General features: G+C 40.6%; 1 protein-coding gene across 2 annotated transcripts in view; it reads right to left on the reverse strand.

Annotated features, from left to right (window-relative positions):
- The window catches only part of FBXW4 (F-box and WD repeat domain containing 4), a 70,431-nt gene extending 52,392 nt beyond the window's left edge, over positions 1-18,039 (reverse strand). Inside the window, exon 1 of one of the 2 annotated variants that reach the window (XM_060768262.2) lies at positions 17,679-18,039. In XM_060768262.2, the coding sequence (XP_060624245.2) occupies positions 17,679-17,908 (230 nt within the window). In that variant the 5' untranslated portion in view covers positions 17,909-18,039. The remainder of the gene's footprint in view (positions 1-17,678) is intronic. The other variant, XM_060768261.2, reaches the window with a different exon arrangement.
- Between the last annotated feature and the right edge of the window lie 2,702 nt (positions 18,040-20,741).

Raw genomic sequence — 20,741 nt, forward strand, 5'->3', positions numbered from 1 at the left:
AGTTAGCATCAAAGGGAACTCCACAGGAACCCATACATGACACAACAGACCAGGTTAACGCCACAATTGTGCTTAAAGGAAGAAAAGCAAAACTTGCCACCTTTACACCACTGGAACACTCTACAAATCGCCAGTGCACTATAACACTGGCAGTTATACTCCTGACATATACTATAGAAATGTGATGGTTGACAACTTAAAGAGACATCTGTCTGATAGCATCCTAAGATATACTTAGGATGCTACCAGACACATTTCTCCTTAAGTTGTCAACCATCACATTTCTACAGTTCCATCAACACAGTGGATACAATATATTTGAGTAGGTCGCTTCTCCTTCTCAAGGACTCATTCTTTCTATTCCATTTTCTCTGAACATTGAAGAACAGGTAATCTCAGCATCATTTGAGCACCATATTTAGATATAGTCACGGTGGTTCATACTTTTTTTTAAGGAGCGCAGGGCAAGGGATCTTCAGAGTTACCTTTGAGTAAATATAGTCTGGTCTATTTCACAATTTGAATGGAAACTTGTTCAGTTGTCTTTTAATTAGTCAATTTTAAACTAGATCTTTAATTTTAATAAACCTGATCCTTCAGAGAGTTAAGTTTCTTTCCATTTCAAGAACATGTCTTGCAATGAATCCTCACATGGAGACATCAGATCAGTATAAAAATTCAGAGGTGGATGATAACTAACACATTGCAAGGAGATCAAGATGGTACCAGTCTAAAGTATTAGTTTGAGAAGGAAGTACATATTTCATTTTTCAATACAAAAATTAAAGTGATCAGTTAGAGAGACCACCAAGGTTTTATTTTAACCAGCTTCACCAAGACAAATGCTAAAGTCTAAATTTGGCACTTTGATAAAAAAGAGAACCCTCTAGGAATTCTGTTTGAAAGAAAGCATGTGCAACAGGCAAGAGAGAGCAAATGCAGGAATGCCTTTGTCCTGCCGGTACATTCCAGCACCAAGCTTTCAAATGCTATATAGGTTGCAATACTGTTGGGCATTGTGGCTGTTTATTATTTACACACATTTGAAAGATCTGTTTTCTCTTGGAGCCAGAATATTAGTCCATACTACATAGCTGAATCCTACCTCAATGGGACACCTTAAGCATGTGTAATGTTTGTTCACATTCCAACTTGTTTCTCTTTTCTCCTCCCCAGTTATGGTATCTTGTATTGTTAAATGTTCAGCTGTGCACTACATGTGGCAGATATTTTCTTTTTTCCTTATTCTACCCTATAGCTAAAAGACTGATGTGCATTTGGTGGTGTCAGGAGGTCTGCTTCTTCCAATGTTGTGCATATAATGTCCATGCTGCTATTATAATGTAATGCAATACTTTGTAGTCTAGTGATTTTGTTTGTGTATTTGACATTCCCAATTCAGGCTCAAATTGCATCTTAGGGCTCTTCCACACAGCCACATAACCCAGAATATCAAGGCAGAAAATCCCACAATATCTGCTTTGAACTGGGATATCTGAGTCCACACTGCCATATATTCCAGTTCAAAGCAGAACATGTGGGATTTTATTCAGCTGTGTAGAAGGGGCCTTAAATAAAAAAAAATTCTAACAGTCTTTTTGTACCTTGCCCCAGAATTCTCTTGTTTTATTACAGGACCACCACATGTGAAAGAAAGTTCCCTCTTGTTCATTACATTTCCAAAACTTGTTGTTTCTTCCCTTATACATTTTAGCAAGTTTTGCTGGACTCAGGCACTACCTGTTCATTATTTTATTAAAAAAAAATCTCTAAGGTCATAGCACAGAAGTTTCTTTCAGCCAGTAGTCCACATTTTCCCCATTAATCTAACTGTATGCCGTATCTGACATTTTAAGTTCTTGGCTCTTAAGAAAAAGAAAAGAAAACATGCATAGTGACGTTAGAATTCTTAGAGACAGTTCTTCAAATAAAGCAATATTAGGCCGTTAATACTGTTGGCTGATTCCAATACATATGCAAGTTAGCTAAAAAATACACTCTCCATTAAAATCTTTATGATCTATTTCTTCCTTGAAACAAGAGTACAGCAGGAGACAATTCCCATGAGATATTCATTATGATTTGCCTACAGAAGCCGATAGCCAGTATGCCGTTATGCAAATCAAAACCTCGTCAAAATGAATAAAACCTAAATGTACTCCAGTTCTGGCAAGAGTTTGGTTACTTCCAGAAGGACAAATAGATACAAATTGCCTTCCCATGACATGCCCTTACATTCCTTCTCACACTGGAAAGGCAAGACGATAGACAGCTCTGTCTCTAGCAAATCACAGAAACAATCATAGTAAACTAATCCTTATGGATAGCAGTGGAAACGTGAAATAGATTCTACTCCCAAACAACAAGAAGAGGGTGAAAAAAGAGTCTGCAACTGGAGATTTGCTAGCAATTCCATCCATCAAACATGAGACTAAATAGAAGATGTCCATTTCCCCATTAGCAGTGGGTCTTAACAAAGAAGAAAGCTTTTCATGCACCAGTGGACAGAACTCAAAACCTATGAAGCACATGATGGGCAGAGATGCATAGTAAGGTGCTGCTTTTAAATAGCTTCCTTTCCTGTCCTAATACGTTGTACTAGAACAAATGATACCAGAGGGATATTAATCAATGGCCACTGGTGGGTGTAAAGAGCCATGCTACTCAAACCAGAATGCAGCAAAACATCTCAAATAACAATTTGGTTTTGTTTATAAAAATACAATGCAGGGGGTTAGATAAGCCAATTAAATTTAGATGTCAGCTAGTCTAAGTGATGAGACTTAATTGTCATATGTATGGAAATATCCAAATCTGTTAGTTTATTTGCTTATTTCATTGACTTATGAGACAGAAAAAATACTTGCTGCGCAATCTGTATATTTATTCAGAAAACCCTACTACGGTCAATGTGGTTTTATTGTTCTGTGCCTTCAAGACAATTTCAGTTTATGGTGATCCCAATGTAAACCTATTACATTTTAGCAAGATATGTTGGGAGGGGGGAGGGGGGGTTGCCTCTGACTTCTCCTGAGACTGATAGAGTGTGACTTGCCTAAGTACGTTTCCATAGCTGAGTACTGACTCAAACCTTGATCTCCAGAATCATAGTCCAATGCTCAAACCACTACGTAATACTGACTCTCTCAGCGTATCTTGTTCCTTACAGTATTCTGTATTTGGGTGTGAACATTTTATTTTGTTTTGTTTTTATTTGATTCATTCATTGTATATTGAATTAACAAATGCAAGAATTTTTTCTTGACTAAGGTTGCCTTGAAATTCTTGGAAAGGTCGTGAATAAAATGCAAATTAGCCTGTTGCAAAATCAAAAAAAGCAAATGTATATGAACTTTGGATAGCATAGAGAAGGCTTAACACCCCTGTGGTGTCTGTGTTGCTGTCTGTGCCTCATCCAGAAGATTTCACCTCACTTTTTGTACCTGTGATAATTGAATTTTGAATAATTTGGCTTGTTGTGGAAACAAGGATTGGTGATAAAGCTTCAGTGGAGACACCTTTTCCCCATGATAACTCTTTCAGGAATGAATTTACCTTCTGAGGGTAGATTTCCCTCACTTCCTGTTGTCTCACCCCCATTCTTAACTGTGAGTCATTTGTAAGTCAGATGTTTGTAACTCAAGGACTGCCTGTACTTAAAACGAAAAAATTATCCTCTTTAAACAAACATATCTCATAGCTGTTAATGCATGGCAAAATCTCCAACCTGACCCTGAGGCCTGACCAGACTCTTTGTTTCCACTGCCTGAGGCTGATTTTTTGCTCTTCAGTCACCCTCCTCTTTCCGGCACTTTGTCACCATTATAATTTGGCTGCATACCTAAGCATTTGACACACCTTAGGTCAAAAACATACAGAAACCTCCACCTAGAAATATCTTTCCCAAACAAATTTAGGAAAGAGAATCAATCTCCCACCACTCCATCTATTCAACAGCCTTCCTAGTCAATATACCTGTGTACTCATGCATATGATCACAGGAGTCCCTGGTGGCACAATGGGTTGGCAATGAGTTCGAATCCAGGGAGAACTGGTTGATCTCCTTCTGACAGCTCCAGCTCCCCATGTGGGTACATGAGAGAAGCCTCCCACAAGGATGGTAAAACATCAAACATCTAGGCATCCCAATTCTCTCACACCAGAAGCAACTTGCAGTTTCTCAAGTTGCTCCTGACACACACAAAAAATATATATGACCTTTCAATACATCTAGGCAATTCAGTACACTGCATAATTCTAGCTATATGGAAATTTCACAAAGTTTAAGCTGAATTTTGACCCAAACATTTTAGTATGTTACTGTCCTTTACTATCTGTTTGATGTTTTTGCTGTTCACTGAGAAATTAAATTATAGGGGGCACTATTAATTATGTTGAACAATTTGAGAAGGAAGGCAGGCATACAGTAAAATACTACCTTTTATCACAGTGGAGAACTTTTATTACTGTAGGTAACAATTTGCCACAGCAAACACCTTAAATGTTTGTGTTCCTTGTTTCCTACCAAACAAATTATAACTTCAGTAGGCTTTTCTTCTTCCAGTGTTAAACAAATTCCTAGTCATAATTCCCCAGTTATTTTTTCTTAATAAAGACAAATAAATAAATCAACATAAGAAATAAATCCATCTCACAATATCATTTTTGTTTCTAGCCTAGCTTGCCCATGTACACTTACACCAGTACTTTCTAGTCTGCCAAGCTGTGAATAGGACAGATTGCTGTACATAGTCATGCATTAGTCAAACTCACATATAAGTCTAAGGCAGGTTTTGGGGTCAAAAATCTGAATTGTGATTTATGCCATGGATAAGGTGGTGTTGAGGTGATAAGGTGATGGTGAGGGGAAAATACCAATGCAAACTCAGGAGGCAAACCACCCCTGGCTGCCACCCAGGCATTCAGAAAGTCCAGAATCTGCATCACAGCAGAGAAAGTAAATAAAACTAGTGCTTCTTTCAAGTTCTTCCAAAATGGACAAAGCCAGGGGTCCTCAAACCTTGTAAACAGAGGGCCGGGTCACAATCCCTCAAACTGTTGGAGGGCTGGTTTATAATTTGAAGGAAAAAAAACCATGAATGAATTCCTATGCACAATGCACATATCTTATTTGTAGTGCAAAAAACACTTTAAAACAATACAATAATTAAAATGAAGAACAATTTTAACAAGTATAAACTTATTAGTATTTCAATGGGAAGTGTGGGCCTGCTTTTGGCTGATGAGATAGGATTGTTGTTGTTGTTGTTGTTGCTTTCAATTCGTTTCAGACTTAGGTTGACCCTGAGCGAGAGCCGGGTAAATGACCTCGGAGGGCCGTATCCGGCCCCCGGGCCTTAGTTTGGGGACCCCTGGACTAGGCTCTTACCTCATGGCACTCTACCCACTAAGTTGACCCAAAATATACAGTATGTTGTGCTTTCTCTTCTAATCTCGAGTTATTTCTTAGGTACCACACTGGCATCAAAGAAGCATCTGTTCAGAACACCTTCAAACTGAGTTGTAAAATGTCAGTGGCATAATAGTTGCTAAAGAAACTCAAAAGAAGCTCTCCATCTCTTTAGTCCCTGCAGTTTTGAAACAGGATAGGAAATAAATTCTTAGAGAAATAGCATGCAGCAATCATTTTCCATGCAGGGCATGGTTTATAGATTTCAATATTTGACAGATACATTTTATTTTGGGATAGGCTCCTTTAAAAGGGACAGCTAGCACCAGAAGTAAGATAACATGCAGTTCCACAATGGATAAAACAGAGCCCAAGTTAACTACCACACTAATGTCATGCCTCCCCGATGGCAAATACTGTTTCAGTCTTCATAGAAGGGGATTCATCATTTATCGCAACACCAGGAAAAACTAAAGATGTTATTTTACAAGATCTGAAGGGAGCACTTCCTTGCAGAAGGGTAACATACCTTTTTGTCTTTTTAATAGAGACATCACACACAAGCTATATAGTCTAAGATAAAGTATCATATACTCTCACTCTGTTGCAATTCATACTTGAACAACGTATATTAATATCAAATAACTAGTTCCTAATCCTACAAATGATCAACCTCTCCCTAACTTTTAAAAGAAAATTCATCTCTGTATTTATTGTCTTACAAAAAAACCCCCACATAAAACATTTTGCAATTGTCTAATAACAATAATAATATTTTTCTCTTTCCAAGATTCTATGTGCACCAAAACAAATATTATTAATTGCATACTTCATTGTAAGTTCAAACAGCGATATTGGCATTAACAATTTTAAAATATGCAAAATGCAGGTATAATATTTTGATTAAACTATCCTCCATGTTACACACAATTGTAAACAAAACAGAAGCTCATTCTAGGTTAATCTCTGATGGATTCCAATAAAATAAATAAGAAGAGATGTAAAAGCTGTTTTTTGGGATATGAAATAAAAAACTCACAAGGCCATTTATGAGTGGCCACAAAGGGGATAAATGACATTTTATATCATTAGACAGGAGAGCTCTAGTATAAAAGCAAAGTATTACTCATCATTTACATGGTTAGAAACCACAAGCACCTCTTGATGATTGAACCACAAATTCTTTGTAAAGAGATTGCCTTCCTTCACCTAAGGTCTGTCAGTGTCCACTTCTCCTAGCTTTCTGAAAACAATATAAAGCTTATTTAGGCAAGCCTTTTGAAGTCCCTTCACTGCTGGTCTTATTCAATATAAATGCTTTTTAATTGGGTATTTTCTTAGCCTGTGACTTCTTGTGTTTTACAAGGCTCAAACAGGCTTATGTGAATTTTGATACACATTTTCACTTTTTTAAACACGAATGTATAATGCATAATAAATAAAAGCATCCAGTGCTCAAAAGAATTTGTCTTAACTCATCTTCCAAACTAACGTGTAGTATTATAAGCAACTTTAATTTCCATCTGAAAGAATGACCACAAAAGCTGAAAAACCATAGATAAACTAGATTAAGCTCCTTGTCAAAACCTATGTTTGTTTATTTTGTATCCCATCACTTCACCAAACGGTGCTCAAAGCAACTAGCAAAAGCAAATATATGATAACAATGAACTCATATGAGCAGGTATGCAAAACATTATTAGAATAGACAAAAAAACAACATTTAGTTACCCAAACTGCAACATTGACAGTGGTGGTTAAGAGTCCGCTTACACAATAATGAAAGATCAGCTAAAATGTATGCCACAATGAGGAAACGTATCACAAACTCCAGTATGATTAACAAAAAGACAAGGAGGCTTTTTGTGAAAAGGTGCTTTCTTTCAGAAAATGGTAGCCCAGCTCCAAACAATAGTATATAGTGTATACAATGTGAAAGCAAGAAGACAACAAGAAATGCCAAACATTAATTTTGAATATATAAGACCATCAACAGCAACAAAAATCCTTTATATTAATCAGAAGTGGGAGGCTATTGTCCTGGGTAAACAGATAGAAGGCCTTATTAACATTATCAGGGGAGAAGCAAATCTTTCTGCAGAAGAGTCAACACTGCTTCTAAAAAGTATGACCTATCTCATTAAACTTTTAGCGTTCTCTCAGAAAGTCAACAAGCAAGCAGACAGATAATTGTATACTTAAGCTTTCAAAAAGGGCTTTGACAAAGTCCCTCACCAAAGATTCCTGATGAATCTTAGGAGTCACTGGATAAGAGGAGATGCCCTCTTATAGACTGGTAATTGGTTAAAAGACCAAAAGTAGAAAGCAGGAATAAACAGTTCTCACAATGAAGAGAACTAGCAGGCTCCCCCAAGAATCTGAATTGGGACTTGCACTTTTTAGCTGGTTTATAAATGTAACATCATAAACCATGTATTTGATAAATACATAATGAATGATACTTGTTATCCCAAGCAGCGATATACTACTATACTACTGTATAGTTATATATGCTTTTATTTTATCATATACGTGTGTGTGTGTGTGTGTGTGTTTATTGGTACTGTATAGTTTTCATTTTATTTGGTAAATGTTTTTAAATTGTATTGTATTTTATGATTTTGAAGCATCCAATTGTTGCTGACTGTAAACCACCTTGAGTCGCCTTCGGGCTGAGAAAGGCGGTATACAAATATGATAAATAAATAATAAATGAATGAATAGTCCCAATTCAGATTCTTGGGAGAGCCTGCTATTTAATACGGTTTTAGCTATCATATTCAATACTGCAGTTTAACTTTGCTTTTAACAGTGTTTCTTAATACCTAAATGTATATGTTCCCATTTTGACATTTGTTCATTTTTTGATGCTGGCCATCAACTGTAATAAATAAATATATATGTTGCTAAGTAGTGAGGAAGCAAAGTCTTCTGACACCAAATTATTTTAAAAGGAGTAAAAAATGTGTGCATGAAACCAAGTTTGTGTGCACTAAACCATCAGAAATAAAAAATGTCGCTACTTCAGCCACACATGAGGACAGTTTTGGATTTCGGAGGATTTCATAATTAGGAATTCCAGATATGGGGTGCTCAACCTACACTACTTTGGTTCCACGTACCTCTACTTAAATGGGTCTGGGAGGCAAGGCTTTTGAACTGACCGAGTTCTTTTACATGACTGAGTTCTGTAACTCAGGCCCCTTCCACACAACTGAATAAAATGCAACATTTTCTGCTTTGAACTAGAATATATGCCGGTGTGGACTCAGATAATCCAGTTCAAAGCAGATGATTGTGGGATTTCCTGCCTTGATATTTTGGGTTATATGGCTGTGTGGAAGGACCCTCATTCCTGTATCCAGGAACTTCCTCACAGTTGTCTTTTATTCCTCAAGCTCAATCTATTGGTCTTTATATTCTAGAACTATCTGGAGCCAACCAAAGTTGTTGTCCCTTTCTTTTAAGTCTACTAAATGCACTGGACATTTGTGAGTATCCAGTGCATTCTTCCTCCGTGACACTCAGGTAGACAGATGGTCGGATGCACAGCTCCAAGTATTACACTGAGTTTGCCTGTTTCTCATTATCTGTCCTGCTCCATCCTACACTGGTTCCTAGCCCAAATATCCAGGGACAAACTTAGCACCTCTCTTTTTTATTGTTTGCTTGAGACCTTTAATAATCTGTATACCCAAACAGAAATTACTTGCAAACTTTTGTTATTGGTGTAGTCCAATGATACTTGAACTCAATATTTCTGCTTGGGACACCTGCAAACTTCTGTTCTGGTCACAAGCTTGGGGTCACTGACCTTTCCTAGGTCCCTTAGAATCACAGGAAGCTATTCCTATGGAGGAAAAGAGAGACCAGTGTCACTATGTATAAGTTGCTGACTTCAAGCTCAGTGGCAGATTCATTTGATGGAGAAGATGAATGCCTATGACATTGCACTGACATTTCTCAGGGATCTAAACTAAGCACACCCCTTCTTTCTTCTCCTTCTCACTCTCAATTTCCTTACTCTGCTTTAATTATTTTCCTGAGAATAGCCACAATGCAAGGAGTAAAGTTCCTTCTAGCTCCCCCATTATGATGTTTTTAGACACAGTCTGAGTTGCTAATTACACCTTAGCCAGCTATTTTGTCATGTTCTCCCTTTACACATTTGCATCATTTATCGTTATATCGTTATATCAGAATCATCTTGGGATGTACCAGTCCTTTTTCAGCTATTCTTGGAAATGTTGGTGCTCAAACCCTTAGGATAATTATTCCGTTTGTGATTTGGCTAAAAACCTGTAGAACATAGACTGTGCCCTCTGTGAGCTCACAGTTATCTACGACCATCCAGGAAGTGAGGTTATGTGCACTTCCTTTACTCAGAGCAAAAGTAAATATGCACATTTTGGTACAGACTGAACTTACCTTATCCCAAATTCCAAAATCCAACAACTTAAAACAATTCAAAGTTGTACACATGTCTGGCTGAGATATTTACTCTTTACTTTCTGATGGTTCAATGTACACAAGTTTGGTTTCATGCACATTATGAAAATATTGCATACAAAATCACTTTCAGAGATTTTCTTCCCATCTCCAGGATCTCTCATTTTTACACACACACACACACACACATACATACATAGAGAGAGAGAGAGAAATGCAAGTATTAAAAAATCCAAAACATTCCAAAGACCTTCTTGTCCCAGGGATTTTGGATAATAATAATAATAATAATAATAATAATAATAACAACAACAACAACAATAAAAAGTATGGACCATCGATGTCGCAATCCCAGGTGACAGCAGGATTGCAGAGAAACAACTGGAAAAGCTGACACGATATGAGGATTTAAAAATCGAACTGCAAAGACTCTGGCACAAACCAGTAAAGGTGGTCCCTGAGGTGATCGGTACACTGGATGCAGTGGCCTGCACTTAAACACAATCGGCGCTGACAAGATTACCATCTGCCAGCTGCAGAAGGCCACCTTACTGGGATCCGCACGCATTATTCGCCGATACATCACACAGTCCTAGACACTTGGGAAGTATCCGGCGTGTGATCCAATTCAACAGCCAGCAGTGTATCTGCTGTGGATTCATCTTGTTGTGTTTCAAATAATAATAATAATAACAACAACAACAACAACACTTTATTTATATTCCACACTTCTCACCCCAAAGGGGACTCAGGGCAGATCACAGCACACATACACAGCAAACATTCAATGCCGCTTTGTATAGACAATACACAGATAAGGAATACCCAACCTGTTTTTCTTTTTGTTTCTCTTCCTAATAAAATCTCTCTACATTAATTTTGTCTTCGAATGGTCTTCCCTACTCCATCAAAACTCCTTAAAAACATACTGTGTATAGCTTACTAAACCCTGCTATTTCCCCAACACTCCATTCTTTCCCTTATTTAGAAAATTCTGACACTCATTTCCCACTTTCTCTGCTATGAGAAATACTTTATTGGTCTAATCTAAGTGGGCTTCGTATAGCTCTTCAATCTGTATTAGAAGAAAAGAAACAATTTTCTACCATTACTGATGATGTCATGCATACACTGCCAGATGTACAGTATTTTAAGGCCTAGCTACACAATGGGAAAATGCAACTAAAGAAAGATTTCAAGTAAAATCCATGAATATTTATAGTTATTTTCAGAAATGTACATACACTTTCTCTAAAATATGTACAGGCTGGCTGAAATGTCCACTTATTGTGAGTATTTTACTTGGAAATAAGAGTAGAGGCTCTGGCACTTGCTGCACCTGTTGTGCTCTACACCTGACCCCTTCTCTCAATCCAGTATACGGCTTATTCTTAATGAAAAATACAAAAATTCATTTCCTTAGAAGGAAACACAATATAGCACAGCAAGCAGATCCCAGGTGTTGAAAGGTACAACAATCCGACAGCCCTCACCCCTGCTGATTTCCATGCAACTACTGCGTGAGACCCTTGTACAAACCGAATTTCTTTTCCCTTTGCTACCTCCCACAGCCTCAGGTCTGGATGCATTTCCTTGGTGTTCTCTTCAGGGGAATTTTTTAAAGAGATTAGTAAAAAGAAGATTTTTGGACAAAGTTGTTAAGTTTTAAAGCGACCATCTAAACGGTTAAGGGCCACCCAAATTTACCTTTGTTCAATAATGAATTCAAAGTAATGTTATTCGAACCTAGTTATGCCTGTCTCAAGATAAGTAATGACTTCATCGCTCTTGGATCGTGATTAAGAAAAAAAACAAAATCTTCAGATTTTATCAAACAGGTTTATAGCATCTATGAACTCCATAAACCGATAAACCGTGTTCAGATTCCTGGAAAATAATCTTCATGCTTCTAAAATTTTAAGGACTTAGAAATTCTACTGGACCTAATGAGTGCCACATGGAATTAAACAATTAGATTACGGTTAAGAAATGAGTGATGTACAGCTTATTTCACACTTTCACTTCTGCCACAAATCTACAATATTCATCGATTACCTGCTTAACAAGGATTTAAGACTGTTTATGAATTTTGACTAATGGAGAATGCTGCCTAGGCCCATCTACCTAAAAGGAATGCTACCACTGATCCAAGATCTGAAATAGGGATCCTTCACAAACCTTGTTCCTCAGGTTCTGAGTTTGACAGTATCTTGAATAAATAAAACTCTTTTTTACAGAAGGCATGTGCTCCACCAATAAGGTATGGCTCCTCGTCACACTCTCCACAAACTACCATTTATTGCATGGACACTGCCCCAGAATTAAATATCTTAATCCTACATATGCTATGCTAGCCAAAGCAATTTTGTGAAACATCTAGGGAAGCATCAAAGAAAACAAGGCAGGGATACAATTCTCCTCGCTACAAGGCCAGATAATACAAAAAATTAATTTCCCACCTCATCACAGATGTGAACACCCATGCACAGGAAGGTGCAATATCATCAACAATAACAGTATTTACAGTACTTATTTTACTGCAGTTGTTTTCTGTACCTACTGCACATGTAGTAAGTAAAACAGGAAACCTGCAAGTTTTGTGCAAATATACATCTAGGTTAGAATCATTTGATGCACTCTATTTCTGAAAAAAAAAGTTATGCTTCATAAGTATGGTCCTTAAACACTTTTAACTTGGTAGATGGGGATATCTGACTAATGTACAATGGGTGAGGTCATCCATTAAATGTGTGGCAATAAAGAGGTTTAATACAAGTACACTGATAGATATTTGTACCACAGTTAAAGGATTTAAATCAGCCTAATTCGTTATATTGTTATAATAATAACTTTTTGTTATAAAATTAAAATCATGCTAAAACACCATATTGATCAATAATTAAGAATAATATGAGAAAACCCAGTATAATTCAGTTGTTAGCGAAGTTTGCTCCACCATTACCTCAGATACTAACTACCTAGTAAACTGACATTGCAACTGGACATCACTGGGCATATTCTAAATAGGTTTATGGGAATTGCAAGTACTAATCTGTAGGGAACTAATGGGACTGCAGGTCCTGTAGGCACCTGTTTAATGAAGGTCTAGAACAGAGGTCCTCAAACTAAGGCACAAGGGCCGAATACGGCCCTCCAAGGTCATTTACCCAGCCCTCGCTCAGGGTCAACCTAAGTGTGAAATGGCTTGAAAGCACACAACAGCAACAACAATCCTATCTCATTAGCCAAATACAGGCCCACACTTCCCATTGAAATACTAATAAGTTTATATTTGTTAAAATTGTTCTTCATTTTAATTATTGTATTATTTTAAGTGTTTATTGCACTACAAATAAGGTTTGTGCATTGTGCATAGGAATTCATTCATATTTTTTTCAAATTATAATCTGGCCCTGCAACAGTTTGAGGGACTGTGACCTAGCCCTCTGTTTAAAAAATTTGAGGACCCCTGGTCTAGAACAATGACAGCAGTACCACTTTCAGGAATGTAGTTAACTGCTGTCAAGTTGACTTTGAACCTGAGCCTTGCGAAGATCTTGCAAACTCATAGCCATGGCTTCCTAGATGGAGTGCATCCACCTATAATGTTGTCTTCCTCTTTTCCTACCATGTTTTACCTTAACAATCATTATCATATTATCTACTGAGTCATGTGATGCCCTTATATACTTAAAATATGCCAGCCTCAGTTTAGTAATTTTGGTTTCTAGGGAGAATTTAGCCTTGATTTGCTCTTGAGGCCATTTACTTGTCTTTTGACACTCCATAGTATCCTTAGACCTCTCATCCAGTACAGAACAAATAAGTTCTCTTCCCACCACCTATCACACATATACAAATGAATCAGAAATACTATGGCATGCAAGTTCCTGACTTTGGGGTTTAGTGATATTCAGTGGCATTTTGGTATTCAAGGAGGACTCTGGGAATGGAACCAATTGCCTAGAGAGGTGAAATCTGCTTCTCTGAATGTTTTTTTTTTTTTTTTTTTTGAAAAAGAGGTGATGAGAATGCACTGATATTGTATTGAGAGAATGAGGGTTGAACCCCACAGGGTCTCTTCCAACTCCCAAAAGGGGCATGCAGTCCAACCCTGCCTTGAAGGAATACACAATCAAAGCCCTACCTACAGATGGTCGTCTAGTTTGTTTTAAGATTTTCAAAGAAGACTCCACCACAATGCAAGGAAAAATATTCCACTGTAAAAGAAACTCCTACCATCAGGACGTTTTTCCTAATATTTAGATGGAATTTAAATATTTTCTCCAGGTTGACTCCATTATTCCCTGTTCTAGCCTTTGCAGCAGCAGAAAAAAACTTGTTTCCTGGTCAATATGAAATATTGAAACATGGTTATCATGTCACCTCTTAATCTTCTTCTCTTCAAATTAAACATACCTAGCTCCTTACGCCACTTCTCACTGAGCATGGTTCCTTTTTAAACATTTTGTCCGCCTTCCACTGAACAGCTTTTCAATAACCTTCCTAAATTGTGGTACACACAACTAGGCAACATTCCAGGTGAGGTCTGACCAAAGTTGAATAGAGCAGTACTGTTACTTTCCTCAATCTACACTATCATCCTACTGATGCTGCCTCTTTTAGTTGTCACATCACACACTGTTGACTCATGTTGAGTATGTAGACTACGAAGGGCTCTTCCACACAGCCATATAACCCAGAATATCAAGGCAGAAAATCTCACATTTTCTGCTTTGAATTTGAATATATGGCAGTGTGAACACAGATAACCCAGTTCAAAGCAGATATTGTGGGGTTTTCTGCCTTGATATTCTGGGTTATATGGCTGTGTGGACGCTTTCACATATACTGTCTAGAACACTATGATTCTATTTATCTTTATAGAGATCCAGTGTAATGTAGTGGCTGAACTATGACTCCAGAGTTCAAATCCCTGTTGGACTATATAAAACCACTAGATGACCTTTTATCATGATAATTTTTTACAGATATTTTATAGAGGAGGGGGAAAATCAGTATTTAAAATGTTCCTGTAGTAAGTCAAAAAGAAAAAAAACCTGCTCATCAGGAAATTCATTCCATTATCTTCCATTACCTATTCTGGACTTGGCAACATTCAGAAGTGCAATGTAAAGGTGTTTGCAGATGTTACACAGAAACACTATTATTCCCTGGGGCTTCCCAGTCAGCAGCTATTAAGGTTCACAAAAAATAGCCTTTGCAAGCATTTGGAATTAAAGCTGTAGATTCTGAAAAGGAACTCACCCCCAACATTTTAATAATTTTCTAAACTGTGTAACGATACCTTCTTTAAAATATGAAGTCACTATACTGGATCCATGCATCACTCCACACCCTTAAAACAATTAAGACCTCCGCAGCACTAATTTCCTCTTCATTCTACTAACATATCAGATTATACTCAAAAGAGCATAAACAATCCTTAACCTAAATTGCTCCCAGATAACAAATATTCCTTGAAACTGTACAATCCTGATTAACCAAACAAGTACAAAACAAATTGAGAGTTTGGGTGTACAGAGTTTAAATTGACTTCCTTGCAAATTATATGGCCAATGTTTGCTATTTTTTCTGGGAACCAATGAGAAAACCTATGTGCGCATACTCGATCCAGTCCAACCCCCTGCCAAGAAGCAGGAAAATCACATTCAAAGCACCCCCGACAGATGGCCATCCAGCCTCTGCTTAAAAGCCTCCAAAGAAGGAGCCTCCACCACACTCTGGGGCAGAGAGTTCCACTGCTGGACAGCTCTCACAGTCAGGAAGTTCCTCCTAATGTTCAAGTGGAATCTCCTTTCCTGTAGTTCACTAGTTTCTAATCTTTGGGCCTCCAGGTGTTTTGGACTTCAACTCCCAGAAATCCCAACCAGCTTACCAGCTGTTAAGAACTGTGGGAGCTGGAATCCAAAATATCTGGAGGCCCAAAGGTTGGGAACCACTGCTGTAGTTTGAAGCCATTATTCCGCATCCTAGCCTCCAGGGCAGCCTGCTCTCTCCTCCCTATGACTATGACCAGTATTAAACTTAAGGAGGGAATCTAAAAGGCAGTGGCATCAATAGGACATTACAGGTGAAACAGACCACAGAAGGTGATACCAAAGAGGGAGGGTGACAGCAAAATGTCTATAACCTCTTTGTCTTTTACGGCATAAAAGTCTGAGTGTTTGGATTATGATTCTGGAGACCAGGATCATAACGTCGTCTATGCGCATTCAGAAGAAGACCTACAAGCCACACTAAACACCTTCACAGAAACTTATGAGAAGCTTGGCCTGTCATTAAACATTGAGAAAACCAAAGTGCTGTTCCAGCAGTCACCAGCCAATCCCTCTCCAATGCCAGAAATACAACTTAATGGCGTAACATTAGAAAATGTTGACCATTTCCGCTACCTTGGCAGCCTCCTCTCACAAAAGTCAACATGGACACCAAAATACAACACCGCCGGAGCTCTGCGAGTGCAGCCTTTTTCCGAATGAAGCAGAGAATGTTTGAGGACCATGACATACGTAGGGATACCAAGGCGCTTGTTTATAAAGCCATTGTCCTCCCAACCCTGCTATACACCTGCGAGACATGGACTGTCTACAGATGTCACATGCAACCCCTGGAACGATTCCATCAGCGCTGCCTCCAAAAAATCCTGCAAATCTCATGGGAAGACAAGCGGACAAATGTCAGCGTGCTGGAAGAAGCAAAGACCACCAGTACTGAAGCGATGGTCCTCCGCCATCAACTCTGCTGGACTGGCCACGTTGTCTGGTTGCCTGACCACCATCTCCCAAAGCAGTTGCTCTATTCCGAACTCAAAAACGGAAAACAGAATGATGGTGGACAGGAAAAGAGATTTAAAGATGGGCTCAAAGCGAACCTTAAAAACTCTGGCATAAACACTGAGACTTGGGAAGCCCTGGCCCTTGAGCGCTCCAACTGGAGGTCAGCTGTGACCAGCAGTGCTGTAGAATTTGAAGAGGCACGAATGGAGAGCGAAAGAGAGAAACATGCCAAGAGGAAGGAATGGTCAAGCCAACTCTCACTGCAGGAGAAGATGCAGATCAAGAATAGGGGTCCACAGTCACCTACGGACCCACCGCCAGGACACTACACTTGGAGGACCATCATCCTCGGACTACGAGGGATCGCCTAACTCAGTGATTCTCAACCTGTGGGTCCCCAGATGTTTTTGGCCTTCAACTCCCAGAAATCCTAACAGCTGGTAAACTGACTAGGATTTCTGGGAGTTGTGGGCCATAAACATCTGGGGACCCACAGGCCCTAACTGAAGCGCCTAACTGTATCCACTCTACAGAGTTAGAGCAGTTTAACACTGCATTCACTTCAGTGCTTCATCCCTGTGGAGTCCTGAAATCTGTAGTATTGTGAGATGTTTACCTTTTCCTGTCAGAGAGCTTTGGTGCCAGAATAAACTACAAACCCCATGATGCGTTACAATGGAGAGTGCAACAGATAAAGCGAGATGGGAGTGCTGTAATTCCGCAATGTGGTGCATCCACGACCAGGCATGAGCCCTCCAGGTGTTTTGGACTTCAACTCCCACCATGCCTAACAGCCTCAGGCCCTTTCCTTTCCCCCCTCAGCGCTTAAGCGCCTGAGGGGGGAAAGGAAGGGGCCTGAGGCTGTTAGGCATGGTGGGAGTTGAAGTCCAAAACACCTGGAGGGAGGGCCTAAGTTGGCCCAGTCCTGTGGCCGCTCCCCGCCCTCTCCTCCTCCTCCTCGCTTCTAGGCCGCGCATCCCCGGGCTTTCCCAGCCGCCCCTTCCGGCTTGGGCGCTTACAGGTCGGCACCGCGGGCGTTGAAGCCGGCGTTGAGGGCGGCGCGGGCGAGGCGCCTCCAGAGCGCGTCCTTGGCGGCGAAGCGGCGGAGGCGGCGGCAGGCCTGGCCCAGGCGGCCCAAGTCCCGCGCGTCCAAGTAGGCGCAGACCAGCAGCAGCAGCTCCTCCGGCAGTGACCACAGCGGGCAGCGCCCCTCGGCCTGCTCCTCGGGTGGGCTCCCCGCCCGGCCCATCGCCCGCGCTCCTCAGCCCGCGCCTCCCCCCACCCGGGCCCGGCCGCCACTGCAACTCCAGCCCGGAGTCGCCGCCGCCATTAGGCCCGGGTAGGCCGTTCTCCCCGCCGGTCACATGGGGCGTCCTGCCCTCGGAAAGGAATTCACTGGCGACGAGGAGAAGAGGCTGGAGGAGGCCTTGGTAGAATTAACGCAGATTGGCACCACTTTTGAACTGCCTTGGCTCAGTGCTGTACTTTCACGAAGTATTTCCCCTTCTCTGCTATATAGCCTGACAGCTTCAAAGCCTGGCTTCATTGGAAACAATGTATTGTTCTTTCATACATACATACCTACATGCAGATGACACCACTCTGATGGCCAAAAGCGAGGAGGAGCTGAGGAGCCTTCTCATCAAGGTGAAAGAAGAAAGCGCAAAAGCTGGGTTGCAGCTAAACATCAAAAAAACCAAGATTATGACAACAAGAATGATTGACAACTGGGAAATAGAGGGAGAAAATGTGGAGGCCGTGACAGACTTTGTATTTCTAGGTGCAAAGATTACTGCAGATGCAGACAGTGGCCAGGAAATCAGAAGACGCTTACTTCTTGGGAGGAGAGCGATGTCCAGTCTCGATAAAATAGTGAAGAGTAGAGACATCAGACTGGCAACAAAGATCCGCCTAGTCAAAGCCATGGTATTTCCTGTAGTAACCTACGGATGTGAGAGCTGGACCTTAGGGAAGGCTAAGCGAAGGACGATCGATGCTTTTGAGCTGTGGTGTTGGAGGAAAGTTATGTGAGTGCCTTGGACTGCGAGAAGATCCAACCAGTCCATCCTCCAGGAAATAAAGCCTGGCTGCTCATTGGAGGGAAGGATACTAGAGACAAAGTTGAAGTACTTTGCCCACATCATGAGGAGACAGCAAAGCCTAGAGAAGACAATTATGCTGGGGAAAGTGGAAGACAAAAGGAAGAGGGGCCGACCAAGGGCAAGATGGATGGATGGCATCCTTGAATTTATTTATTATTTATTATTTATTTACATCACTTATATCCCGCCCATATCAGCCCGCAAGCGACTCAGTCCTTGAAGTGACTGGACTGACCTTGAAGGAGCTGGGGGTGGTGACGGCTGACAGGAAGCTCTGGCGTGGGCTGGTCCATGAGGTCACGAAGAGTCGGAGACGACTGAACGAATGAACAACAACAACGAGAAGCTCGGCCTGTCATTGAACATTGAAAAAACCAAGGTGCTGTTCCAGCAGTCACCAGCCATCCCCTGTCCAATGCCAGAGATACAGCTTAATGGTGTAACATTACAAAATGTTGATCATTTCCGTTACCATGGCAGCCACCTCTCCACCAAAGTCAACATCGACACCGAAATACAACACCGCCTGAGCTCTGCGAGCGCAGCACTTTTCCGAATGAAGCAGAGAGTGTTTGAGGACCGGGACTTCCGTAGGGATACCAAGGTGCTTGTTTATAAAGCTATTGTCCTTCCAACCCTGCTCTATGCCTGCGAAACATGGACTGTCTACAGATGTCACATGCAACTCCTGGAACGATTCCATCAGCGCTGCCTCCGGAAAATCCTGCAAATCTCTTGGGAAGACAAGCGGACAAACGTCAGCGTGCTGGAATAAGCAAAGACCACCAGCATTGAAGCGATGGTCCTCCGCCATCAACTCCACTGGATCAGCCACGTTGTCCGGATGCCTGACCACCGTCTCCCAAAGCAGTTGCTCTACTCCGAACTAAAGAACTGAATGTTGGAGGACAGGAAAAGCGATTTAAAGATGGGCTCAAAGCCAACCTTAAAAACTCTGGCATAGACACTGAGAACTGGGAAGCCCTGGCCCTTGAGCACTCCAGGTGGAGGTCAGCTGTGACCAGCAGTGCTGCAGAATTTGAAGAGGCATGAATGGAGGGCGAAAGAGCGAAACGTGCCAAGAGGAAGGCACATCAAGCCAACTCCAATGGAGACCGCCTTCCACCTAGAAACCAATTCCCTCACTGCGGAAGAAGATCCAGATCAAGAATAATGCTCCACAGCCACCTACAGACTGCAAGAAGTTTCTGTTTATCCCAGATTATCTGGCAGCGCAGACTCATATAATCTGGTTTAAAGCAGAAAACCTGGGATCGGCTCCTGGGATATAGGACCTGTCTGGAAGGGACCGAATTCTAAATTTTAGGATGGGGCCAGGTAAATGATCTTAGAGGGCCACATCTGGTCTGTGGGCCTTCGTTTGGGGACATTTGATGTAAGTGCACTCATCCTTTCAAGCCCAGTGTTAAGGAAATAGGCTGAGGTTGATAATTTTCATCCCAAAAGGTAGCACTAGAAAATATCTTTCCCAAACATTATTTCACTATATGGGGATTACAAGACAAGTGTGTCTCTCCAAAGTGTATGCAAGAGGATCTTGTAGCATCTCAAGATCTTCTTGGGTACACTAACAAGGAATTAAGGTGGTTTAATAATAAATATACAAAACAGAATATATATATACGAGGGAAGTGAACAGAAATGAATGCACACAAATCGTATAGTGTCGATCACTGTCTAGGAGTGTGGCAACAGCATTCACTTCCGCTTCACTGACACTAGGATGACCTGGTCATCCTTTGTCGAAGGCTTTTACCCACCTTGCCATTGTTCTATAAGGCAATGTAGATTCCCCGCAAGCCTCTTGATGACACTGTCATGCTGTACGACCTCTGGCACTTTCAGACTTTATCCAACTCCATTGTTCTTTTTTCGAAAACATTGTGACATTTACTTTAGACCACAAGCTAATACAAAGCTCAGTTCTTTGCGTCACTCCGTGTGCCCATGATGTAGGAA

This window comes from Anolis sagrei, chromosome 3 (assembly GCF_037176765.1).
Source record: "Anolis sagrei isolate rAnoSag1 chromosome 3, rAnoSag1.mat, whole genome shotgun sequence".
Lineage (NCBI taxonomy): Eukaryota > Metazoa > Chordata > Lepidosauria > Squamata > Dactyloidae > Anolis > Anolis sagrei.